At 46.1% G+C, this 26971-nt stretch overlaps 2 protein-coding genes across 3 annotated transcripts in view; both read left to right on the forward strand.

Moving 5' to 3' along the window:
• The window catches only part of TRADD (TNFRSF1A associated via death domain), a 32023-nt gene extending 7804 nt beyond the window's left edge, over window positions 1–24219 (forward strand). The window contains exon 4 of the mRNA XM_075040349.1: window positions 23749–24219. Within this exon, the coding sequence (XP_074896450.1) occupies window positions 23749–23763 (15 nt within the window). The 3' untranslated portion in view covers window positions 23764–24219. The remainder of the gene's footprint in view (window positions 1–23748) is intronic.
• Window positions 1739–22048, forward strand: B3GNT9 (UDP-GlcNAc:betaGal beta-1,3-N-acetylglucosaminyltransferase 9). 2 transcript variants are annotated; one of them, XM_075040343.1, is made up of 4 exons: window positions 1739–8281; window positions 9612–10096; window positions 17751–17793; window positions 18634–22048. In XM_075040343.1, exon 4 carries the CDS (start codon window positions 18698–18700, stop codon window positions 19940–19942), a length of 1245 nt encoding a protein of 414 aa, XP_074896444.1. In that variant the 5' UTR covers window positions 1739–8281; window positions 9612–10096; window positions 17751–17793; window positions 18634–18697; the 3' UTR covers window positions 19943–22048. The 2 variants fall into 2 exon arrangements, with proteins under 2 accessions (XP_074896444.1, XP_074896445.1); XM_075040344.1 differs by lacking the exon at window positions 17751–17793 and having other exon boundaries at window positions 1739–10096.
• Window positions 24220–26971: the final 2752 nt, after the last annotated feature.

Below are 26971 nucleotides of genomic sequence, written 5' to 3' on the forward strand. Positions count from 1 at the left end.
TGGCTGTAAAAGACTGCATGTCTCTGAACTCTCCATCTCTACCTTATCCTTCTCAAGGCAGCTCCCTTTCCCCACAAGTCACCTTCATCTTTCAGGGAGAAGAGTTCGGTGAGTAGCTAGAATTGACCAAGAGAGCCCTTGGTCTTCCTCACCTCAAAACCCAAGAGGGAAGATTAACGTGACTACATATTGGGGTCCACCTCAGATAAACCAAGGATTTCCCAGCATCCCATAAGGAAGGAATTACAACAGTCCTAAGATACTGCCGTGCTGCTTCAGATCAGGCCTCAACCTGTTTTCTTTTCTGGGGTGGCACAGAACCAGATGCTTCAGAGTCTGTGTCCCTTCCAGGTTCCTCACATTTTAAAACTCCTTAATACTGAAAGGAAGAATACAGAGTAGTTTTCTCTTCCTCCACGTCATTTGGTTGAGGTGAGTTAATAGCGTAGTTTGGATCAGACCGGGAAGGTTATTACAGACACCATCAGCCCTGCTTTCAGCCAGGACTGGATTTGTCCAGGCTCCCTGCAGTGTACCAGCTGTCTTTGGGGTCTGTCCCCTACAGAGAGCTTTCAGACAGTCTCACATAGCAATTCTAGCTTGAGATCGGCTAGATCACTTCTGAGTGTGTTTAAGCTGTGTATACAGTCTCCAGTGCTAAATAGCCAAGGAAAGAGCTCCTGTCTGTGTTGCAGTATTTTGAGGATGCTTAGGTAGGGAACAGGGGACTTGGTCAGAAAGGTCTTGCCTAGTTGCTTTGGAAAGGCTGAAACAAAAGAGGATGTCCATCAGAAAAAGAAATATGCCCTGGCAAACCACAGGACAGTCCCATCCTGGGGGAGGAAAAAAAAAAAAGGAAAATAGGCATTGCCAAGCTTGCGGGGTGGGGGCAAGCGCAGACACTCTCTGATGTGGGAGGATTTCGGTAAGGGAACGGCCTGAGCAAGGCAGGGAGCTCAGATGTGCCAGGGCAGCAGGCTGTGAGCAGGTAACACTGTCGCCACGTACTACAGTTTGCCACCCAAGGCACCAGCACTGCCCTGGGGGATGGCAGACTACGTGGAGAGCAGACATGTTCAGCTCATACACAGAGAGCAAGGAGACACTAAGCGGTGAGGCTTACTCCAGCCAACTTTCCAGTAGTGGAGGAATGCCGTCAGAGCGCACAGACCCGTGTGCATGACCCTCTGCCCGTGGCGGGGCAGTCCCTTTGGCTTCACTGCTCTTGCACTTCTGCTCCAAACTCACAGTGCTGCCCTGGTGTTAAAACACCAGAGGACAAGCAGAGCAGCTCCACAGCAGTTTAATAACATGCTGTGGACACTGAACAGATTCCCTGCTCCACAGAATATTGAGCAAACCTTAGACTGGTCCAAGCTGCATCACATCAGCCATGAAACCCCTATGTTTTACTGGCCCTCTATCCCTTTCAGCCAACAGAACGCTCACACCAGACGACCACCAGAAATTTGCCAAGCTCGTGTCCAAGAAATGGAAGCAAGTGGGTCGCTCTTTGCAGAAGGACTGCCGGGCCCTGCGTGATCCTGTCATTGATAACCTGGCCCTTGAATATGACCGAGAGGGACTATATGAACAAGCCTATCAGCTGCTTCTCAGATTTATCCAGTCGGAGGGGAAGAAGGCCACAATAGCACGGCTGATTGCAGCCCTGGAAGAAAATGGTCTCATCAGCTTGGCTGAGGAGCTCTTGGGCCTCCACTCCAATGAGGACTGCTCCTAGAGCCTGAAGGGTAGTGGCATCGCTAAGGGCTTTCTTGCTTTAGCTAGTGTATAAGACTGCTGCCAGTGTCTGGGAATGTAAAGTCCTGAAAATCACCGCAGGTTTCCATGTAGGTGGGAAAGCCCGGGGTAGAGGTTCTGTGCTTGCAGAAGCCAGCACGGACCTCTGACGTTCCTTATTTCATTCTGTTTCCAAGAAGTCAATGTTACCTTCCCATGAACTGGTGAGAGAGGCTTTCAGCCTGACTTCCTTCAGGACTGAAATGTCACAGGGAAGCAGCCAGACAGAGAGCCCTAGGGGAGAGTGGGGGAGAGGAGAAAAGCAAGGAAGGCATCTTGGAGGATTTCTCTGGGAAGCAGACAATGCCACGGTTTCTCAGGCTGTGGCCCAGGGCCATCACCTGGAGAGCTGCAATATATTTTTTATATTGAAGACATTTATGCCCTCAGGCATGACATCCAGCAAAGATAGAGGGGAAATTAAGGAAAAGCCAATTTTATACTATTTTCCTTCTTCGTTCTTCAAACAAGGAACATCTGTGGCAAGGGCATCTGTCCTGCCCTACTCCAGTATAGCTCCTTCCCACCTCTCACCACCTGAAGGTTTCCCTTTTACTTGGGACAGTTATAATCTTCCACAGGGCACAAGGTTGCTGCTGTAGAACAAATTTCAGGCACTGAACAAGCAATATGGACAAACATAAATTCAGAGAATGATTCCCAACTTTTTCTGGACCATGGTGGACAATAATATATTGACTACATCATGCTTAGCTCTCTCCCACCAACCTGAGAGAGCCTGCATCTGTGAAAAGCAAAACACAGTGCTGAAAGGAAAACAGTCTCCTAGACAGAAAGTTACCTATGGAGCGTAGATTGGAACTGCTGCTCTAAGGTGTGTTGCAGCATCAAATACCACCCCGAACCAAGCCCACAGAGCTGAGCAATCGTCTCTGACCAGCTGGCTGCTAGTGCCTTCGCTCATTTCTTAACCGCCTGCCCTGGGCCTGCTGAGTTCACCGGAGAGGATAGCTTACGCCATCATGTCTCGCAAATGTCGGGATCTGCACAGAGCCTTTCCCTGACGGTGTTGTCACTGTGTGACAATTGGGCATCAGCTGCTGTGCCTGGATTTACCTGCCCTGATTTTGAGGGTTAAAAATGGCTTAAAGGACAAAGCACCCAAACCTCAGGGCTGACTCGTGCCTTCAGTTCTGGTGGGAGAAGCTGACTCTGCTGGCATGGTTGACGCAGACTGCAACAGAGCAGAGAGGTTACACCTTTGCCTGTAACAAAGCAACAAGTATCTAGCATAACATGGGTCCCGTAAAGCACACCACCTTCATTACCTTTGACGTATTCCCTGTGCTTTCCTGATATGTTTTTACTTATCCTTTTTCATTAATTTTACCTCTGTTTGCTCTTCCCTTCCATAGTAATAGCCAGAGGGCCTTGGAAATTATTTCGGATACAGAGGATGGCTCTGCCAGCACATGTAAAGCCTGCACGTGCACGCAAGTATTGGGCCGCTGGCAGTCATGGTAGGACCAGCTTTCAGACAGGCAAGCCCTGATGGCCTTTTAAACCACAGCTCGTATCTTAATCCTTCCTGGAGTCAAAGCTGTAATTCGATAAGGAGGGATGCAACGTGGGATTCAGGTGTGGGCTCAGATCTGAGTGCCTGGGGCTGGTGCTGCTCCTTTATCTTCTGCTAAAATGTATGCTGTGAGCATCAGCTAACTGAAGACCTGTATCAGGAGGATTTAGATGGCTAGCTTCTACCCAGTTGGGTTCCACATGCCTCAGATATGCTGAGCATCGCGTTCCTCAGTGTAAGCCTGAGGAACCTGGCTTTTTTCTGCAGATTTTGAATCCCTGAGCTTATGTACACAGTGTGGAAAGGAAATGGAGGCAATCAAAGATGGGGAGAATGTTTTCAGGGTGTGAGTGAATCTCTTGCTGTCTTGCCCTTAGCTTCAAAGGAAGCAAGACTTCATGCCGGCACCATCTCTACAAAGACTGTGGCTCCGTGTGACCTTTTATTAAGCCATTCTACATCAGTGCTGTTGCAGTCTCATCTCCCCCATTCCTGCTCCATGTCCTACCCTTTCCCTTACAGCGGTACCAGTGCTCTTCCCCAAGAGCAGCAATCACCTCTCTGACAGTTTTGCTTTTGGGACCAGCACAGCTATGCTGGTCTTAGTTTAGGCTGCTGTGGAACCATACCTCAAAGCATTTAGCTTTCCTGCCAGATCCCAACTAGGGAACTCTGTTTGGCAGCAACCCACCTGGCAAATGGTATTTAAAAAAAAAAAAAATCAGAAACTTGAAAATTACTTTAACAGCAAGAGGGTTTGCTCTTGATTTTGCAAAAATGATTTTTTAGAAAACAATGTCATATGCATAGCCTGCTGTCTTGTTTCTTGTTTGTAATGAATATTTCTAAGCTCTCAAACTAGCTATTCATGTGCACAACTTTCATATACAGTTATAAGGCAACCACCGAGTAGTGAAAACTGCTGGCTTTTATAGCATCTGTTAATGCTCAAAATGAGAAAGTCCAAAAAAATTCCTTGCTGCTATTACTGTATTACAGAGGACTAAGCATGAATGCTTTTTTTCTTAATGCAAACCTTGTGCATTTATTCCTCTGCCAGCAATTGGCATACATGTTTCCTCTTACTCACAGATTCCCTCTCAGAAGTGCCATTAAGTGCTGGAGCTCCTGGCAACCTTTCTGGAATATCATCATCTCTAACAGCATTCACAGGTGCCTTCATTGCAGAGACTCAAAGGAAAAGGGTTTTCCAGTGATATTCCATGGTGGAATTGTCTTGAGCACATGGCATGGTTTGGGACCATAGCAGTGGCTGTTTCATACCTTCTTTTCCATGGTTGGTCATCATCATTGTCATCATTATATGCAATGAAAAGTCTATTCTGGTCTCAGGCAGACTCCTTCCTGCTAAAAGAGTAGGTTTTTTTAGTATTATCTGGCACAAACATAGATGGAGACAATTTTCACAGAAGCCTTAGATGAAATAATAGATAAACTGGATCATGAGCACATGGTGTCATTTGCTTTGATTTGGCATTTGGCTGGGGCTTGACTCTGAATTTACTTCTGTTTTACCCAGAAGGTTTTACAGCGGTTTTACACCAGTGTGCAAAGACAAGGGAACTGGCATCACACAGGGAAGGAAGAAGCACTTGTGAAGAAAAAAACATTAGCAGAGATTTGTTGGAAGAAATTAGAGGTGTGTCTTTACCTCTGATAGTAACACAATGAGTGGAACTGAAGAAAGAGCTAGATGTTGGGGATACTTGCTGATACACACAAAACTCAGCACTGTATATGCTAGACCAAGGGCTATAACAAGCACCGCTGGTGACTGCCTGGCTGGCACGCTGTTGGAAGAGGAGCACACTCGTGCTTTCTTCCTTGCCTGTGCAAAGTTAGTTGCACACATACTGCACCTACTCAGATGCCAGACATGTAAGTGACACTCCCTTACTACTATTTATAACGATTAGCTAATGTCTAGTGTGTGAGATAAGCCATGGATGGTGCTGCTGCTGGTGAATTTGGCCTTATCCTGTAACAGCTCTTCTCTATGTATTGAGATCTGTCTGGGAAAAAAAAAAATAAAATCGGGGGTAGGGTGGGGGAGGGGTGGTGTTTCAGACTCACACATGCAGCAAACCAGCACACGATATTAAAAGCAAATAAAGATGCAAATCAGTTGCATATTAAAAATGAAATAGACAAAATATAAAACAAACAGCAGGATCCAGGCCAAAATGTGCTTACAGGAAGGGATCCAAGAGGGCTTTTTTTGTAGTACAGTTTGTTTTTGTAGTTTTAGCAATGCTTCAGATTTGAAGGAGGCTCCTTTTAGTCTGCCAGAAGGAATAAAAGATCCATCCAAAGGAGAATTTGAATGATTTGTTTTGGCATAGCTGAACTACAGTGTTCAAACAGATTAGAACAAAGAGAAGACTGAAAGTTAAGATGGTCACCAGATACACTTTGACATGAGGCATCTGACAGAAGTAAACTTCAGAGTATACCCTGATATAAAATCATGACAAAGGAAAATATCAAACTGTCCTGGAGAGCAGAGTTAGTGAAAGGCTGACTTAAACCCTCTTAGATGCTTGTTAAAAATACACCATAGATCTTAATCTGCTGAAGATGACAATGCACCATCACGGCAGATGGGGAAGGTGCTCTCGTCCAGCAGCTTCAGTTCTCGCATGCCACAGCTGCTTACAGTGGACCAGTTTGTCAGGTGAAAACAGTACTTGACTCAAAAATAAGGAAAGGGTTCAGCATTATTGATCGGAAGTGTTTAATAATCATGAGCTGGGCCTTAAAGAAAGAATAAAATTTTCTTCCAGATTTTCATAGCAAGCCAAATTAAAAATGAATGTCAACAGCTCACAGCAATGCTTTCCAGGTTTCCGTTTTCTGCTTCAGCCCTACCATTGAAGAGATGGATATCTAGATTATTTTTAGTGCAAAATGGGGTGCTAATGTCACAGCACTGCAGGTTACAGAGCTTTATGAAAAAATGAGAGCCTCCAAGTAAAACAGTTTGCTGGAGTTTCATAGCTGGGAAGTCTCAGAACTATATCTGTTTCAAAATTTGGGGGAAGTGGAGGCAGAAAACAGAATATACATTGCACCACTGTCAAGGTATGGAAAACATAAAGGCAAGAAAGCGTGTAGGCTTAGAGCTGAGGGAAACTGCTTCTTCAGAGAAGGCGTAAGTGCTTGGTGCGGGCACTGCTCCAGACAAAGGTCATTGCCCAGTGCGAGGAAATTGTGGGGTTTTTCCTTACCTGTTAGTTTTGCCATTCATTTCAAAATCCAGTTCAACATTGAGAAGCTGTCCTACTGCCTGGGTCACCGTGTCACCTCCCCTCTACGGTTTCAAAAGGTACCTTAGAGCCACCTCCAAGTCACACCCTGGCAGCTGCCCACAGACCCTGAAACCAAAAGTGAGCACGTACAGCAATGAGGAGCCTCAAATTCACTTAACCTGCTGATTTAGTTTAACTGAAAATTCTGGTATAGCCATTAACCTCTGGTATTGTACATCTTAAACCAAGGAGATGCTAGAATGGGAGTCAAGAGGGTTTCTTCGGTCTAGCCCACGTATTGGAGAGTGTACATGAAATTGGTGAGATACACTGCTTTACACTGGATAAGGGTCTGGCCATTTGTCTTTTGTACAGATGGGCTCAAATGGTGAGGCGATTTAAGGCCTAGAGTAAAAAATGTTGGGGGTTTTTTTCTTCTCTGGATTGAATTTTAAAGCCACTGAAGGGATTTGGCCATACATCTCTAACTGAAATCCATAGGTCATGTGTGGTTAAAAGTCCCTTAGTCATCAATGGAAAAATCTCTGCTGACCTTCTAATTCCAAATTTCTGTGATATTCAGCATCACATCTGGATCAGCCATCTACAGCTACAGACTGCAATGCCATGTATACTCAGGTCTAGGACATTCAACCTCCAAGGAAGTGTCTTTTATAGAAAAAAGCACTTCAGTCTATTTTTTTCTCCAGTCTGTTTTTTTATAAATAAATACACACTTTTGATGAAAAGGGCCTCAGAGACTTTCATTAAACGCTTAATGCAGTAGTAAGAAAGGGATTCACTGAAGGTCTGGCCACATTGGCCATCACCAGCTCTCAGAGGAGCATCCAGCCAAAGTGTCTGGATGCACAGTAGGGTCCTGTCCAATGTCACACGTATCTACTGACTCACCAAGGCTGGTGCCCCACTGGCAAGTTAATGGCTCTGATTTCAAGTCAAAACCAAGCTGAGCCACCACATTTGGTCAGTTTCCAGTTACTGCTTTGATGAGCCTTTTTAAGCAAACATGGCCAGAAGGGGAGGGTTGTCCCAAACCTGGCACCTGGCAGAGCTCCCAGTGTTTCTTTTGGTGCCATTATCTGTCTGGCACTCCTCCAAGGCCACAGCACCACTGTAATCCCAAAGTGCCTTGCTGTTAGTGAGCTTTCTCACAAGGCTGCCTGCTCCGTAGGTGGGGAGCCAAGGAGCTTTGACGCTAAATCTTCTCCTGCGGCTTTTCACAGGAAGCCACTGGCTGACCTGACAGCTGAACCTGGGGAAATTCCTTTTGCCATGAACTTGAGCAGAGCAATATTTCACCCTGAATCACTTAAACCTCAGACAGTACTTGAAAATCACAAGATCAGCCCTTCTTTATTTACCGGAAAGCTGTATTCCCAACCGCATGGCTCGATGCCTGCAGGAATACAGTAACGGGGAGCAAGGCTCTGCCCTACTGTGGGTGGAAGGACATTGGGCACATGGCTCACTTAAAGCCATGTGCCAACACACCGACCCAGGGTTAACAGGGTTGACCTACTGATGAGGGTCAACGAGATCACTGACCCGATCTTATAAGACAGAGTGACAAGCCATGGGATGGACCAAGGGCAACTTTGCCGGCAGTGAGAAGAATAAATCAGCCATGCATCAGTGCCCAGGGAACAACGTACAGGTGAGACAACAACCAAGTAGAAGCACCCACAGAGAAAACCACCTCCCAAGTTCCCTGCATGACTCTCCAAGCCACGGCAGCCACAAAGGCACCGCACAGCAATGAAAGCCTCTGTTTTCACTGTCATCCCGTGGGAGCAAGCAAAAAGGATAGTAGCTCCCAAAACCTGGGTGGGGGAACGCGGTGGAAATACCTGCTGTGAGTCCCTGATGGTGATGGGGAGTGGTCCCCCTCACTCCACAGCCAGCCCCCCTGAACAAAGGTGGACACTAGTTTGCTCTTCTCCTCTGTGACCATCATCTGCCTCCTTATGGGGCAGGGATGAAAAACAGCCTGGGGCTGCTGCTGTGGAGAAGGAGGATAAAGGTACCTTGGGTTGGCACAGGGAAAGCATGAAGCCGAGTAACATTTATGGCCGAGGTTTCCGACCCGCTGCACTATCCAGCAGGGAACTACTACGTTTCAGACAGCTGCGGGTCACGAGGAAAGGGCTTTCCCAGGCTGGAGCGCCTGAACGCCAGGCTGGAGGGTTGCTGATCAGGAACCCGTCCATATGACAGCTTTTCACAGTGACATTGTGTTCAATCAAGCAAAACGTTTGAGCTGAAATTAAAAATATATCAAAAAAGCACAGGCTTATAAAAAAGCCTTTTTACATTATGTTTAAAAAACAGTCGGGTGTTTGTGAAAACAACAGAGTAGATCAAAGCCTGCTTTTATGACAACTTCACTGTAAATTAAAAACTTTGCATACTAAAGGGGCTGTGGTCTGGGCACTCTCCAGACCCATGGTGTGTGTTAGAGAAATAAGGGTCAATTGTTTCCATTGCAGAAACAAAGAAACAGCCCAAGATAGGAAGCGCTATGGCTGCAGTCAGCTGGCAAATGGGTTGCGGCAGCAATTTAGATTTGGCTGCAAATAAAAATGTTTTGGTTAGAACTAATTCAAATTCAATGAAAAAAAAAAGAGTGGGGATTTTTTTGTTGTTGTTGTTCAGTGTTGTTTTGGGAGGACCCTTGCATCTGTCTTCAGCCTCTGCACTCCTCAGCTCCCGCCTCCTCCCGTCATTACCCTACTAGGCAAAAAGAAACCAACCGCCAAGTGGATATTCCTTCTGAGCTGAACCCAACCCCAATTTCTAATTTTGAGCCTTTGCAGAGGTCAAGTAAATAATCACAAGGGGATGAAAGGAAAAAAAAAAAAAGCCAAGTTGTTGGGGAAAAAAAAGAAAAGACAGAGAAATCAGTACACTTCCTATTGAAAAAAGTTACAGTAAAAAAAAAAAAACCCAGCCTTTTTTGCGGTTGTTATTTTTAACCGGTAAAACAGCAGAACCGATGGAAGTCCCCAGGCCGGCCCTGCACTCGGTCCCTCGACACCTCCGTCCCTGCCCCGTCCCGCGGGGCGCGGGAGCTGTGCGGCGCGGGAGGCCATCTGCGCGCCCCGGCCCGCCGGTCACGTGTCAGGCGCTTGGAAGCGGACCCAGCTCCTTCCCCTGGCGCGGTTGCTCCTTCCACCACGCTACAGCAAGCGAGCGAGCGCGAGGAGGGAGCCCGGCGTCTCGTCTCAGACCCCGTTGGCACACGCACCCCTTCCCAGTAGACGCACCAGCGCGGGGGAACTTTGCTGGCTTTCAGCATGAAAACGGCCCAGAGCGCAGGAGACGGAGCGCTGCTTTGCTCAGCAAGGATTTCCTTGGTTTCGCTTAAAGGCTGAGGAATGTCTAACGCTAACTGTATCCAGATGTGCCTACTTGGCAGCCTGCTGCTGAGACATTACCGAGGGGACACAGGATCAGCGCTATCAAATGGGATGTAAGTATCTATTATGTATGTTTGATCAGGGTGGGTTGGGGAGAGTTATGCAGCAAGCAGCGTGAACTGTAGACCGTCCTTACTGCTTTCCTTTTCTTCCAGCCTGCGGCTTTTCTTTTTGCCTTGTTGCTCTTGCAATGTTGTTACATGCAGCAACCTGAACCGTGATGGTTAACATGCAGCAGGGCTGGGTACAGGCTCCGAACACGCAGCCTCCAGCCCTGCTAGGTCTGCTTTGCACTTGACTTTCCAAAGAACTTTCTTTGGGTGTTTTAGGTTGTTTTTACAGAAAGAAGTTTGGGGCTTCTTTAGAGAATGCCTCCAGTGCTCCAAGACAGGGTTTCCTCCCAACCGTGAACATGTTCCAGTGGTGGCACATTAACATTTACAAGCCCTTCCTTATCAGTAAAAGGACATGAATCTTCCCCAAGTAGCACTATTGTGTGCTTTGAGCAAAACATGGAAATTTGCAAGCTCTCTAGTGTCGCAAAGACAGAAAGAAAAAAATTCAGTCCCAGTGACTGGGAAGTTACTGATTGCATTTTTTTAGCAGCCTTTGGGCAGATTCTGATAAACTTATGTGTTGCATGTCATCTTGAAATTAGTGGGGCAAGTCAGCACGCACTCTCTCTCCCGTTCATGTCTGGGTGTAACAATACACCCATCCTAATGCACTGTGATTGCTGGGTTTTGGGGCACATCAGGCAAATTATTCCTTGGATCAGAAGAGGGTCTGGGAGCTGAAAAGGCAGCGAGTGCTGCAGCCTGGGGAGGGCTGGGAAAGGAGGGTGGTTGTTTTGGTGCGGCTGTTTCATGAGCCTGCAAGGCTTTATTCTCCTCCTGGGGCCAGGGGAAATGAATGTTTGCAAGAGAGAAGGCAGGTTTCTCACCCTGCGCTTGGCTGCTCCAGGAGGGGCCTGTCTCCCCGAAGCACTCAGGGTGTGAATTGAGCTGCTGAGCTCTCCATAATTCTGAAAATCAGACCACCTACACACAAGATTGCATCTGGATTTAGGAAAGTACCTCTCAGGGCTGCTACGCCTGTGGAAGATAATTGCGTGTTAGCTTCTCCTACCTTGTGGGCAGCTGAATGCTCTCTTTAAGAGACATGGTGCTGCTCTTAAGAGGAGCTAGAGTTTTCCCGGTTTGCCGGGGCTCGCCATGGCGTGCCTGGCAGCAGTGCAGTCCTGCACGGGCACTGCCCCGATGGCACGTCCAGCCCCGAAAGGGCCAGGAAAACATCCTGCGCTGCTTAAACGCAGCACAGCTGCTGTCCCCAAACCGTGCCACGTGTACGCGAGTGACTTACTGCCGGGTCAGCAGGGTGACAGGAGGAGCAGTGCAGGCACCCGCCGTTCCCTGGAGGTTGTGGGGACGGTCGTGCAGGCAGCCAGCGCTGCCCAGGGTGATCGGGGCTCCCGTGCACAACTGCCACTGCCTTCTGCCATGGTACCACGCGATTCCCCGCCAGGGATGGTGCAAGTTCCTTTCTGGGACCCCTGTACGTGAGAGCAGACATCTCAGGCTGCGTTTCCAGCCTTTGCACAGCAGCTCTGCAGTTTCTCTGCATTTCGGTTTGTATACTTCAGAAAAGTTTCACCAACTGGGGTGAAAGCTAAAAGGAGGCAACTGCAGCAGCTATTTGCAAGCAGTTGTCTAATGCATGACTGGCATTGTGATGGTGAGACTGGCAGCATCAGCAGGAGAGGCTGTAATAAAATGGGACCAGCCAGCTGGGAAGCTGATGAAACCACATATTTCAGGACTGTGGCAAGCAGAGATATAAATAAGGCACCCTGTCCCGTAGCAGCGTGGATCTTGTCCATTCCTTTGCGCTGGCCTGAAAAGCAGCTCCGACAGGAAAGTTGGAAATGGTCTTTGGAGTGGGGCCTGCATTTTTGTTACCTGCTTGCGCAGTGTTTCAACCAACAGAGCTTTTGCTTCCAGGTGCTGCAACGCAAGTAACGGCAGCAGTGAGGCCGTGCCGGTGACACCGGCGCGCTGCTGCGACAGCGGCACTGGCCAGCAGCATCTGAGCAGTGCCATGGTGTGCACTGCGAGCCTCTGCCCCCCTGTACTGTGTTCGTTTGGCTCTGGCTCACGATCCCAACTCCTGGGAAAGCTCTCTTAAGACATGCAGGTAATTAAATCCCGCAGCCTATTCTCAGTTTGTTTATAGACTTCAAAACTTCTAAGCAGCTGAATGAGATCGGCTTTTTTCTGGTAAGGCAGATTAGCGATTGTTTTGGTTACTTCATTTTTCTAAGGCTTTGTGCTAATGAACGTGCGGAATGGCGTCTCTTGTATTTCAGCCTGCCTTGTCTTCTAGTCAAGGAGATCAAATCGTTCAGCATTGCTTTGTAATCCTATAGCTCCAAATGAGACCTCTTCACAAACATAGTAATGCAGAAAGGAGTTGTCCGGCACCAAAACCACCTGAAGGATCAACTTTGATGAGGTTATTGACTTTGCCTGGAGGCAGGGGGAAGGGGAACCAAAAACCAAACCAAAAAAGAAGCCATGCAGGAATAAAACTCGTTACGTGACACCCAAACATAGAAATGAAAGAGGGCTTCTTCCCCTGCTCCAACGCATAGAACTATTCTTCCCCTTTAAACACTCCAAAACCAGCTCAAACCGTTAAACCCAAGTTGTTTCATGCATATTTTTGTATGTGGGGCAGAACAAACCCAGTGCTGGAAGCCAACGCACTTCCCTGTGCGGGTACCCCAAAGAGCCCAGACATCCACGCGATGCAAAATGAAGATGAGGTTTTTGCCAGCACAAGACCCATACCGAGATAACTCAGCTGAGAGGTCAAACCTTTGCCTTAGTGCTTCACTTCAGGTTTCTGCACAAGGGCAAGAGAAGGATGGCAGCCCAACGCGGCTTGAAGAGAGCAAAACAAGTGATCCCCACGCAAAACAGAGTGCTACTCGTGTCTGCATGTTCAGCAACGCATTTAAACTAAACCGGTGCGGACACAGAAGTCAAACGCTCTCCTGACCGTTGGGGGCTTGGAGGATGGGACCAAGCGAGAGTCAGTAGGGACACGTTGTCAGCAGAGCTTTGGGCAGCGCAGACTTCTTGCTGTCAGCACCTTGGTCTGGTGGGATAGAGCTAATCTGCGCACGTCTGTTTCACACAGTCCCAGCTGCAGGATGGGCACAGGGTACGTTGTTATTGTTGCTGGTGCATTCTTGAACAGCATCAGGAGGCGGCGGCAGCAGAACAGCAGCACAAGGTGTGGAGGGGCCTGGGAGCTTGATTTGCTCTCGCTGAGTGAATCAGGATGGAAAGACTGCTGGAAATGAGGTGGGAGACACACATGTGCACAGACCTTCCCACTGCAGGTCAGAGCCCGGGTCTCAGCTTCCGGCACTGGGTGTTACAACCCAACTTTGCTCTCATGAAATGCGTTCAACCAACATGAAATGAAAACAAATATCCAAAACCTCAAGCATTGCCTCAAAGCACCCTCACCAGCCAGAATTCTCCAAGTTCCCCCGAGGACTGCAAAAAACTTATTGCACCCACCGGTGCTGGATCCCCAATACTTTCTTTAGCTCATTTTACAGAGAAACAGATAAGACATCTCCATCAGCGACGACAGCCCTACATATTGCGTGGCCCACACAACGTATGCGGCCCCTCCGTTGCCCAACCGAAACCTACCAGTGGCAGCTCCAGCTTCAGGAGTGAGGAGGGGAGCCGGCAATGCTTTGCATGCAGCAGGGCAGCAAGTTGATCTGGGGACAACCCACAGTCGTGCTTGGTGGGGACGGATGCTCCCGTGAGCCAGGCTGGGACAAGCAAGCATGCAGCAGAGCTTGTTGCTGTGTTTTGTACCTTCTTGCTCGGTGTACCGCATTTCAGCTTGCCTTGCTGTTGCAGCTGCTTTTCCTGAGGCTGGGTGGGTTGAATAATCACTCTTCAAGGCACAAAGCAACATGCCAGAATCCCCAAGGCTTCTTGACTGAATGTAGGGACAGGATCCAGAGGATTTTTCCCCACCTGGGCCCATGCGAGCAGAAGTGCCAAGAGATGGAGACGTGACAGCTGCTGCAAAAGAAGGAAGTTTCCAGGATGAGCTCAAGGCTTCACGTCATTCAACTGGGAAAGAAGGACAAGCAACTTAAAAAAAAAAAAATTAAAAAAAATCATAATTTAACTGCTTTTATTGCAGCACTCCTTGGCTGTATTTCAGAATCCTCCTCTCAAATAAATGAAAACCAGGCAGAGGACTGGGCCCTCTGCCCGAGCGTGCAACAGCGCAGGTCAGATTCCCTGCCTGGATGCTCACCAGGGTGCCGTGCCCTGCTCTGCCCACTTCCAGCTTTCGAGCATTTTGTTGCCTCTCGAGCCATGCAGGCTGTGGACCCCTCGGTCCTTCCAGCACGTTCCCCACGTACAGGCTCCCCATGTTGCTGCCTCATGGATATGGGACCTCTCACCCTCTTCCTACAGCCCAGCTCAGACCTCTAACGTAGCTGGTGCTCGCAGCCCAGCACGCAACACTCCCGACCTTCCCCAGGACCCACCTCGTCCCACTGCCCGGGCAACCTGCACCCTCCCATTCAGACCCGCACGAGCCGGGCTCGAGATCCTTACTGTAGCCATCCCCGGGCAGCCAACACAAAGAGGGACCACTGCCCATTTTTCCAAGCTCGGAGGACACGGGAGGCAGCCCTGGCAGCTAAGCCTGCATTCCCCGAGGCACTGAATGATGCAACAGTTTTATAACCCCAGCTCCGTGTCACAAGTTGGACGCAGATCCCACCCCCCCAGCAGCATACAAAGGAGAGGCGCATCCGCCTTGGATGCGGACACACAGCGAGACGCTGTCCCGAGAAACGTTCTGCTGTTCTCACATCTCTCTTGTTTGGCATCAAATATTTTCTGCTCACTTTGACAGCTCTGTAATTTTTCCCCCTCTCCCCAGTGTCGAGGTGGATGAATAATCTTTTTGGCTTTAGGACAAACCGGAGTCTCTGCCAGAACCATCAATCCCTCCGAATTCAAGAACAGGACAGCTTTTCCTAGTGACATCTGTGGGTAGAGTTCACACCTGTGTAATAATCGAACATATTTCCTTCAAAAGAAGGAAATATCTAACAAAGATTGGAAAATACATATAATTCGATCAAGGAATCACTTCAAGGGCCGGCAACATCTTTTGAAAACGAGATGTCTATATTCGGCACTGAACTGTTTTATTTCAGCATGGAAATCGCTGTTTCGGTTTCTTTTATTTCAATAAATGAAAACACAGAAGAAAATCCGGGCTATCAGCCCAGGCTTGTAACAATTTGGGGTTTTTCTTGGCTTTTCCAAGGATACTTATTGCCAGATTGTGAGATGCTGGCAGGATAAATCTGTAAGCCATGGAAATTATGAGTTTCATGACACACACATTTTAGTCCAAACCCTCACCGATAAAATTAAACACAGGAAAGAGCCAGGACTTTCATCCAGCTCCTTAATTACCATCTGGAGTCTGGCAGCTGAAATAAGTTCAAACTTTTGCATAGAAAAGAAAAAAAAAATTTGCTATTACAGTGGGGAAAGAGATGAGACTTTACAAAGAGCTTGAGTAGAGTTACACAAACATCCCGACGCTATCAGGATCTGTCCTGCCAGGGGCTGTGCATCTCCCACTCGCTTCTCGTGTGCACAGAGCTGCATAGCACCTCAATAAAGCTTATCCCATCACTCCAGAAGGAGCAAAAATACCTTAGTTTTAGTTCTTATGAGCTTTTTGAGACAGGGTCCCTATTTCGGGTATCTCAATAACACCCAGCAAAAATTCTTGCTTGTAATGGGCAAAAGAGGGACAGACGCTTTCTCCTTAGTGGATCCAGTTCAGTGGCATGTCCTGGGTGTAGTGGGAGCATCCCTTCATACCCCCGGAGCTTCTGGAAAATTATTGAAGGCAACGTGAGGGAAAGCCTGCTGGGAGCCGCATCCTGACAGATAAAAGGTGATTTAGCACAAAACTGAAACACAGCGCGTCACTGCAGAGCACCGCAATCAGGACTTGCCAAGGGTAATTTGCACACGACAGATGTAAAATGCAAACTAACATCCTATAGGCATTCGAAGGGACTGTTTCACAAGGCTGAAAATAGTTATGAGCCAAGTCATGTGGCAGAAAGAACATAAACAGAAAACAGCTTCTGATTCTTGTAAGTATTTTAACAACAATTTATGAGAGATCAGAGAAAATTCTACAATCCTGCTATTAACATCAAAGCTGCGCCGGTTAAGACATCTGCCTAGCCTAGGAGAGAAGTGAAAGGTACAGTAAAAAAAGCCAACAAATAGAGAAAACCCCAGCAATCTCTATTAGAGGCCAGAAAACAGCAAGAAAGAAGGCCTGAGGACAAAAGCATGGTCATCAAGACAAGGAGGAAGTGATTTTAAATCCACCAGGAAGGCAAAGAGCCTTACACCAAGGCACAGATAAGCCATTTGCTAAAATAAAGTATTCAGAAATAATGGAGACAAAGTAGACAAGGTCAGTAAATATTTTGGAGCTGCACTTAGGGAAAACATAGGTGATACCATATGATGATGAAATACTCTCCATTTCAACAGTAACTTGGAGATGCAGTTAACCGGTAATGAAAAAGCAAAATATTTTAAAATTATGAGATCCAAGTAATGTGCATCTAAGAATTTTAAAGGGACTGACCAAGAAATCAGCTGGTTTATTAATTTTGCTTTCTCATAAGTCTTGAAATACTGCCTAGATCCCACAGTGTCTGGAGGTAATGTTGTGCAACTACTTTAATACTTCATAATTACAGACTCGTCAGTCTAATTTTGAGCTTCAAAAAGTTAACGTTATGGCTGGTACAAAATTGATGGCTAATGAACAATTAGCAGGTGATACAATCCACGACAGTGAAAAAAGATTTGCTGAAAACAGGTGCCGCCACACTAAAGAAGGTCCTGTTTTAGGTCATAATCACGCCGAATAACAATATTCTTACCCAGCACTTTGCTGCCCTGTTAGATGTTTGAGTCAGTAAGGTGGCTACAGGGCTCGGCAGGAGGCTGAGCATCCGTGTGCTCCACAGGCTAACAAAGCTGAAAACACTGAACTGCAGGGATAAATTGCTTAGGAAGGCGCAGGCCCTGACTCCTCCACCCTTTTCAGTCCTTAAGGAGCATTTCTTAAGTGAAGGCAGACTGCCATACAACCAGGCAGCTTTCAATCAAGAAGTTTTTGGATATGAGCTCAGCTAATTCGAGACAGACAGACAACTGTAATACCTTCAAAGGTAGCGTCTACTAATACAGCCCAGGCAAGACAGAGCTGTAAATCACTTATGAGTGTAAAACATTATCAGTGGATGTATAAAATACTTCTGTACACTTGTGGGAAAATTTTGGGGTGGAGCTAAACTTTTAGTAATATGCTCCTTGCTAATGATTGTACCTTCTCCGGGAGACCGGAGTGACTGTCGGTCCCTTCTAACTCAGTTGTTAGCTGCCATGGGGAACGGCGTGGCTGCACATACAGTGGTGATGAGAGGACCTGCCTTTGCTGCAGCTACGGACACTTGACCAGCTCTTTCCCTCAGCGATGGTTACATGCTGCTTTCTGCCTTCTTACTACTCTATCATTATTTTTTTTGTTTGTTTGCAGTTGAAGAACCGATCAAATGAGACAGAAGATCTCCAGGAAAAGTGTAAGTGAGCAATCCAATCTTGTATTGCAAAAGGCAGCTTCATCTATCACATGTGAATAAAACATTCCTAACACCAGGCTCTGCCTTGCTTCTGCATATTGGGATTTATTTACCCGCATCTTGCTTACCAGTTAGGGTGATTTGGCAGAGGCAAAACACCCATGGCCCCTTCTAACCTTATTAATGGAAGTTATTTATAATGGTTTAGTATTTTATAAAGAATACTGGCAGCAAAAAGGCCCTATGTGCATTCAAGAGGGTGCCTAATGTATTCATTTTGAAGGCAAAAATCAGGTTTATGGGAGCTGCCTCTGTGTGGGGGGCAATGCCAGCAACACGCTGCCACTGAAAACTCTGCCCTTAGGCAGCCAGCTCTGCACCTCCCCGTTTCGACCCAAAAAGGGTAAAAGCAGCAAGAAACAGTTACCAAGTTGGGGGGGGGGGGGGGTTGGAATCTAGTTATTTATGGAAGAATGGCATTGTTCATCATTTTCCACCTTGTTTTTCCCAAAGCAGTGAAATCTCTGAAATGGCAAAGCGTGTTCAGCAGAAAGGGACGTGGGAGGAAGGGCTGATTTCACATTGTGTTTAGGGAGCGGTTTTCAGGATGATGGACGACTGCTCGGTGACTTAACTAACCAAGTCACAGAGCCAGAGCAGTCGGATCAGCGTTAAGTTTGGAACCCGCATGCCTTTTGTCAAGTTCCTTAACATGTCTGTGTTTGTATGAGTAAAATGCACTTTACTGCTAGTTCTTTAAATGGTGTTTCAGTTAGTCTTGCCTGCATGCTTCAAAGCTGCTGAATCCTCGTTGCTGACACACCGTATGTTTATTTACAGATGGACACTGGTGCCAGGCAGCTCAAACACAGCTTTTAACAGTCCCAGAAACACCGCGGAGACAATGAGAGTTCGTCTCAAAGGGGATGCAATCTGTACCCTCTTCCTGCTGGTAGCACTTTGCTCTCTACTCTACTCCCAGCTGGAACATTTAGTCCCGATAGGAAACAAGGAGCCAACACAGAAGAAGCCTTCAGTAACACCGAAAATACTCTCTGACCCCAGAGCACCTTGGAGACTGATGCCAGCAGAGGCAACAGTACCCAGACCCCAGGTAACTCCCATCGTTAGACGAACAGAAGTGGCCAACAACAGGGTCCAAACTACAACTCCATCCCCGTTGACTGATTCTGCCTTCAACTTCAAGCGCTATCTCCTAGACAAGGATAACAGGAACTTCAATCTCCTCATTAACCAGCCCAAGAAATGCAGGAAAACACCTGGAGGTCCCTTTCTGCTCATTGCTATCAAATCGGTAGTTGAAGACTTTGACAGACGTGAAATTGTCCGGAAGACTTGGGGCAGGGAGGGTTTGGTGAATGGGGAGCAGATCCAGCGAGTGTTCCTCCTGGGAACACCAAAGAATAGGACAGTGCTGGCAACATGGGAAACCCTGATCCACCAGGAGAGTCAGACATACCGGGACATTTTACTCTGGGACTTCATGGACACTTTCTTCAATCTGACCCTGAAGGAGATCCATTTCCTGAACTGGGCTGCTGAATTCTGCCACAACGTGAAATTTATTTTTAAAGGTGATGCCGATGTTTTTGTCAACGTCGAGAACATTGTTGACTTCCTGGAGAGACATGACCCCACTGAGGACCTCTTTGTTGGGGACATCATCTACAATGCCCGCCCTATCCGTGTCCGAAAAAGCAAATACTATATCCCAGAGACCATGTATGGGCTAAGCATCTATCCAGCCTATGCAGGAGGAGGAGGGTTTTTGCTGTCCAGCCGCACCATGAGGAAGCTCTCTAGGGCTTGCAGAGAGGTGGAACTCTTCCCCATTGATGATGTCTTTTTGGGCATGTGCTTACAGAGAATCAACCTCAAACCCATTTTGCATGAAGGATTCAAGACCTTTGGCATTGTCAAGCCTTCTGCTGCCCCACACCTACAGACATTTGACCCCTGTTTTTACAAAGATCTCATGGTAGTTCACAGTCTGAAAGTTGCTGAGATCTGGCTAATGTGGAACCTGCTCCACAGCCCACATCTTTCCTGTACTCAGAAGAAGCAAGTGAAGAAGCCTTTCCAATGGAAAAAGAAAGCTCAAATAACACAGGCAACACCGCTCAGATAATGCAGGCAAACTGCAGCAAAAACGCATTGTAAACCAGCTGAGAAAGGGAACCTGGAAATGTTGCAACCAAATAAGCCGACTTTAGAAGTATTTTAGGACATCTTATTTACAAAATTAAGAGAAGGTGACAAAGTATTGCAGGAATTTGCCAAAATCCTACATTTGCACAACATACCATGTAGGTCCTTCTCCATTAATGAGTCCAAATAATCATAACAGTATCTTTAATTTATTATTATTTATTAGAATTATAGCAGTGCTTAGCAGGCCAATGTCTAAAAAGCACATTGCAAAATGCAATCCTTGGAGATTTTTCAGTGTTGTTAGAAATGTGAGAAATGAAAGAAGATAGAGGGCAAGAGATGACACCAAGGAGCACAGGGATCGTTGTCAACTTGTTACCTTCACTTGGACTCATTGAAAAATGACCAAACTACACAGTAACTAGAGTAAAGGAAATCAAGTCACCTTAGTGTATGCTCAAATCAAATCACCGCTGCCTGGTTGGCTTTCTGTAGGCCTCATAAGAGGAGAAGAACGGCTAGCAGCTATTGAAATGGGGTCCTATACATTGTAGATAGGATGGACAACAAGAAAACAAACTGGAGGCTGAGGGTGGCATGGCTGGTTGAGCAAAGGACAGGTAAGTAGACAACTGGGAGGGGCAGACTTCCAAAGGGCCTTTAAAGAAAGGACAAGAAGAACTTTGAGTTGATCGCTTCAAGTCTTGATTTTTTATTATTCGTAGCAACACCTCAGTTCAAATATCTGCTCCATTGACACACTCAGGACTCAGGGGACCAGGTTTTGGCACTTCCATGAGCTCAGGCTCTACACTATGCTGACTGGCACGCAGTGAAAACTCAAAGTCATCCAACAGCATCTGATCTCTCTCACCATCTAATCCAGATCTTCAGAAGGTTTGCATCTGGAGAGATCCTTTGGCCTTTGCTTGTGAGGGTAAAACCACACAGAGTTACTGCTTGCGTCACATTTGGGAGCTTCTTCAAACCAAAGGAAAACTTGTCAATGGACTGGACTGGTTTCTATAGACCTTGGTGCTCTTGCCTGGCATACAGTCAACTACAAAGAGCAGCCAAGACTTTTCATATTGCTGCGGGTGTCACGTGAAGGGAGAAAGCAATCTTGAGACAAAAGGGCTTCAGAATAAAAGCCTTTCTAAATTTATTGCAAGAAAGCAAAAACACAAAGCAATCTTTCTGTTGGACTTTGCAAGCTTCAGTCAGCCTGTAACTTCTTAAGTATTTTAAGCATCGGACAAGAACACTGGATTGCTTAGTTTTTCAAAGAACAGTCAATACTTTGAAGCATTTTGGTTTTTCCAGCAGCAGATTACCTTAAAAGAACACCCTTTTCTTGGACATCAAAGCGGAATTAAAATTCCTCTAAATCAGGGTTAAAAAACCTACAAAATTCATGGGGCAAAGAGCCTGAATTCACCTCTGATACTGTGTTTGTTAATTCTTTTGCAATTTTCCCCCCCTCAGCAAAACTCCTATCCATCAGAGAACCCCCACTGCCATTCCTCTTCAGGTGGGCACATACACACCGCTTCAAAGGAAACTACAGTCAGTCATAAATGTCCAGGAAGTTGCTTTCACTTGAACAGAGCCTGCAGCGCAGCTGCATTTCATGTCTGGGTATAACCTTCCTCCTGCCCAGCAGTAGTCCAGGTTCAGTACTCGTATTAACTATGCACAACACGGGGGAAAGCAAGCTGGTAATAGCCACTGGTAGACTATTAACAACCGTCATACATGCTATCTTCATCATAAGAGTTTAAGCCTTACAGTAATGTATTTCCAAGGAAAGGTCAGCTGTATAGAAATCAAACGACCATATGTTGATTTGGGGTATTTTCAGGATGCAATCCTGAAATACAAAATGCTCGTGTAAGATTTACAAGGAGCTCTGTCAGGTGTGGAAATAAGCCAGAGCCTTGCTGGTGGGAGAAAGCCAGTCACGCCCCTGTCTGCTAATATGTGTGATACTTATGTATTTATGAGCTTGTACAGAAATGTATTACCTGTGATTAGTTTACAGTTTGGGAAATTATTTATATCATAATTAAAAGACAGCATGCAGACGTGCCTCTAGTTGTCAGAGTGAGTCTGTCAAGTACATCTGCACACATGTTGTAAGACTAACACCACAGGTATTTTTCATGAAGACAGTAACATGAAAAATACATTATTCATTATTTTGGATAACTTGGTAAATCTTTCCCTATGCTGGACTTAATTTACTGGTAATGACAGAAAAATAAACATGTCTTACCTTATTATTTCCTACAAGGCAGCTAGTCAGGTTCAGCAGTCCTTATTAAGATCTTCCTTTTAACCTCAGAGATGCACAGAGATTGGCTCCTCCCTCTATAATATCTTCAGATCTGCAATCTACCTACAGTACAGCATTAATGAGAGCATTTTGTCCCAGAACAAAGTTGTTGTTCAACACCCACCTGTACCAGCACATACTCTGATAGATTGCGGAAATGGAACTAGAGCAAACTGTTTACTCTGTTGTGTTAGTCTATGGAATAGCTTGTTTCTTTTATCCAGTGAATACTAAATCTAGTATCTAAAAATGAAAGATACATCTGTTTTTGTTCTCAAGCTTCTGCTGCATGGCCTGTTTGACCTGGTTTTAAAAGTTTCCATTTGCTTCTGCAGTTGAGCTGGAAGTTCACAGACTCCATATGTGAGCATAACGCACTGGAATGCACTGGGGAAATGCTGGTAGGCAGTGCTGCATCCCCTGCAGTTTATTAAATTCTACTTCCTGCCACAGTAGGCAAAAAGTCTTTGACTTCATCCATGCTGGAGATTGTTTCCTAAAATATGAGGTTCTTTTCAGAAAATCCTAAAACCCTAGGTGTGTATGAGAACTGGCAGGAAGGACCTTCCACCAACCTTTCCGACACATCTCAGAAAACCCAAACCATCCATTTCAGAATGACATTCTGAGCAGCTTTTATTAACTGGCTAATTCAATGCACCAGTCAGGGTTTTGCTACAAAGCCTTGAGTGGCAATTTTTTTCATGACTAACCCATGATGAGAAAAGAAAACATAAAAATATCCTAAGTGGGTTCCACCAGTAGCAAGGAAGGCAAGCAGACATCCTCGAGACAGACATAAACATCTGAAGCTAATACAGTACAGTAGGTTTTATTGAATCCCAGGGACCCACACACAGTGAAATTTTGTTCTTACTGTATGTAAGTAGCCAGATTTGGTCACTATAACGAGCAGAGCTGGCTTGAAGCTCACATTCAGCACCTCCAAATGCATCTCTGGACACATAAACTGGTAGTGAATGCCAAGATCCATCATTTGGTCAGGCCACTGCTCACTTAGACATCATAAAAAAAAGAAAGCAAAGCCCAAGATGGCTCTGGAGCAACTGAGTATTAAAATACTGTGCTTCCTGACTGCAGCTTAATTATTCATCTTTCTACAGCAGGTTCTTGGAAGCAAACGCCAACTACAAAATCAAACAGTACAAAATAATCAAACAGCTCAGAGAATCCTTGCTAAATATTAGCACTGAGAACATTCCCCAGAGAGTGCTGAAGTACCATCAGATCGGGGGGGGGACGGGGGAAGTCTACCCCAAAGCCCAGTTTGAAGAACTGCTGAGCCCGAGTTGTACCTTTCAGCCGGAGTTGCAGGGCTCAGCAGCCCTGAAAATAGCCTACCGCATTTCCCTAACGATGCTACTAACTATACTGATGTTTGTCAAAACCAGTAAAACTTTTAAATCCAACTTTTCATGATTTTCTAGGCTTATGGTCAATGAGAAAACCATGCTGAGAAATGAGGAAACCAAACCCCAAAGGACAAGTGCATCCGAGTCCCTCCAAGAGCAGCAAACAGCTTCCCCACCAGTCCTGACCAGCCCAACGCTCTCTCCAATTCATCCAAATCCAGCTCACACATCTTCTCTCTCTCCCTCTCTCCCTCCCTCCCTCCCTTTCCCTGCCCACCCATTGACAAGCCCAGTGCTGAGACCAGTGAAAAAACATAAAGTAACACAGGTCCGTGGCGACTGCCTTGTCCCCAGGGGACTGACTGAGCTGGGTGGGAATAAAGGTGTGATATTCGGACAAACACTCTCTATGGCCATAGAAGCAGAAGAAAAGGGTGAAATAATCTTGTTAGCCTCCACACTTGTGGATGTAACAGAGCTACCCACTGAGGAACAGGGTAAACTCGGGCTTCCAGGGCTCCAGTCTTTCTAAGAGAGACCAGTGGAGGTGAAAAGGGAATAAAGTGATTCAGACTGGTTTGATTACTTTGCTGATTAGACTGCACACTGCATAATCATGCAGGGGGTTTCTGTGATTGGTATTTAAACTAAGTATCTATGAAACTTACCCACTAGGTGGAATATGTAGCGTAGGTGTGAAACATTAAGGCACTTAAAACCAGCTTCTGAAACTGCAATACCCAGTACTTTAAAATGACCAAACTAGTAACACTTAAAGGGGAATTAATTAGGGTATGAAAGAGAAAAGGTTATGTTAACTCATTATAGTCTAGTCCAGAACAAAAGTTACTGTTGTAACAGTATCTTATGCAAACTCCAGCTTGCCTTTCCGGCTGTTTCAAGCAGCCAGTGTTCCCAGATCATGAAAAGGAACGATTCTGCCTGCTGGAAAAATACACGTCCCCACAAACAAAAACAAAAGCCTTGGATAAAAGGTTTGGCAGGTGAAACATTTAAACAGTGACTTTATTAGTTACAGCTAAAATTCACATAGGTAGAGAATATGGTATTTAAATTCCACCTGAACCCTCCAAGTAACACATATACCTCCTGCAAAAACAAATCCCTTTGTTGGTGCAGTTTTCACGCAGTGAACTGGTTACACCCTGGCCTTGAACAAAGCCTCCCTACTTCATTAACTCTCAATCCTATTTTAATGCTAAAGAGTTACATCTTCAGCAAGCTCCACTTTTAACTTCCCCCTATTTTGCTTCAACCTTACCTTACCTCTGAAGCATCCTGGGCCATATCTTACAGGAAAAGAATGAACCAGAACTAATTTGTATTCTATTAACTCCCCAAACACACACAGTGATGTATTTAATTGGCTACACATGCTGTGTCAGGTTGTGTCTGACAGGATCAGCCAGAGAGGAAAGTGTTGGTGTAATCAAGATAAAGGAGGTAAAATAAAAGGTGTTTATGGGGCAAAAGTGGACATGGAACAATTGTATCTGCAGAGCTAGCACAGAATAGCCTTTTTTGTATCATGACACCAAAAATTATTCTGAACTCAACACAACCAGCCCGTGAGAAATTCTGCCATATCAGACATCTTGGTCCTTGTCCAAATACTCTGAAGCAGGCAAATAGCTATGGCTTGGACGTAACATTTCTTTCGAAGTAACAGCCACTCAGCTTCACACGCATGCAGATTTACTCTTACATACGTCTGGAGCCATCAAACACAAAACCTAACAGAAGTCAGCTTAGCAGAGTTGCTACGTGACTAACAGGCTCTAACAACATGTAGAAAGTCAATGTGAAGTGGTCAACAAGCCCCTCGCTTTCCCTTTGGAAAACACTAGCTGAAGTCTAACCTCCAGCCAGCCCCTGGTAACAATGAGTCACCATCTGGCTGTAATCCTGAGACATGGGAAAGTTTGGGTTTTTTTAAACAGGTTTGATGGCAGTTCTAGAATATGAACAATCATGAGTGCATGAATCAGTTCTCACACACCACCCAATTACTATTTAAAAAAAAAAAAAAAAAATCTGTTTAGAATTAGAAGTGTGACAGTTCCTGGCAACAGAAAATTTGGTTTTCTTGACAGGAACAGCATTTTGGGGAACAGAGGATTCTAGTATTACACAGCAGCACTGATCTATATAGTACTGCCTGTAATATTCACAGGAGACCAGGGACTGCTTGCAGGCCTAAAGAATACGGGAAGAAATGTCAGCTTCACCTCCAAAAAGAAGGGCACAACATTATTAAGTGTGAACAAATGAAATACTGTGGAAAATACTGCAATATTGAAGTTAAGCAGACACCCACACAAACTCCTAATTTCTACACAAAGGAAAAAGGCACACATCAAAATGGGATCATATGCAGAATGTGTTTTATTAAAAATGCAATTGTACGTAACATTATATCAGTTTTATCGTATGAAACCAAAATGATGGACCACCAACGTGCACGTTGGCTACATGCACGATCTGTACCAAACCATACATAACTCTGAGAAGGGCACCTACTGAGACGGGATCTGACACAGCCCAAATCTCCCAGTTCCTTTGGGAGGGGAAGGTGATGCCCCCTGCCTAGCTGGCCTGGCAGAGCTCAGGCTGGCACACTGCTGCACCCTGAGCGCCCCTCTGCAAGGAACAGCACTTGGTTCAAACGAACAGCCTCGTCCCAGCCCCTCCTTCCTGCCACACTGCCATCCTCACCTTCTTCCCCAGAGCTCCTCTATTCCCTACTCCTTCCTCTCTTCATTCTGGTGATTCAAAACTGCTCTCACTGCCCCCCCCCCCCCTCAATTCCTAAGGTTTTCATGCCAGCAAGTCCTTCAGGCTCCACATCAGCTTCCCTAATGCATCAGCACAGGAAGAGCTTGGCTTGGCTTAGTCCAAATAGCAGCAAACAAATCAAAACATCTCAGAGAAGCGAGCTATGAACAGCTGCAATCACAAAGGAAGGGTGAGGAAACCCAAAAGACCCGCTCCACATTATCTCCCCATGCCCTTCTTCAGCTCCGCCTCCTCCAAAAGTGCTTTGCGCTCCGCTCACCATCAGCAGCCAAAATGCAAAGTTGCCTTTAATTTTTGTCTGTTACAGAGGAAGTTTTCAAGATGAAGGGACTGACCTTGAGAAGTATCTGGGCTGTTAAGAGAGGACATTCCATTATCTACACTGTTTTAGTCGCTTTGACTCACCAGAGCACTACAAGTGAAGATGGGAGTCACTAAGTTAGATACCTTTGGTTAGCTGCTGACATCCTGTCCTACGTCT

The sequence above is a fragment of the Buteo buteo genome, chromosome 11 (assembly GCF_964188355.1).
Source record: "Buteo buteo chromosome 11, bButBut1.hap1.1, whole genome shotgun sequence".
NCBI lineage: Eukaryota > Metazoa > Chordata > Aves > Accipitriformes > Accipitridae > Buteo > Buteo buteo.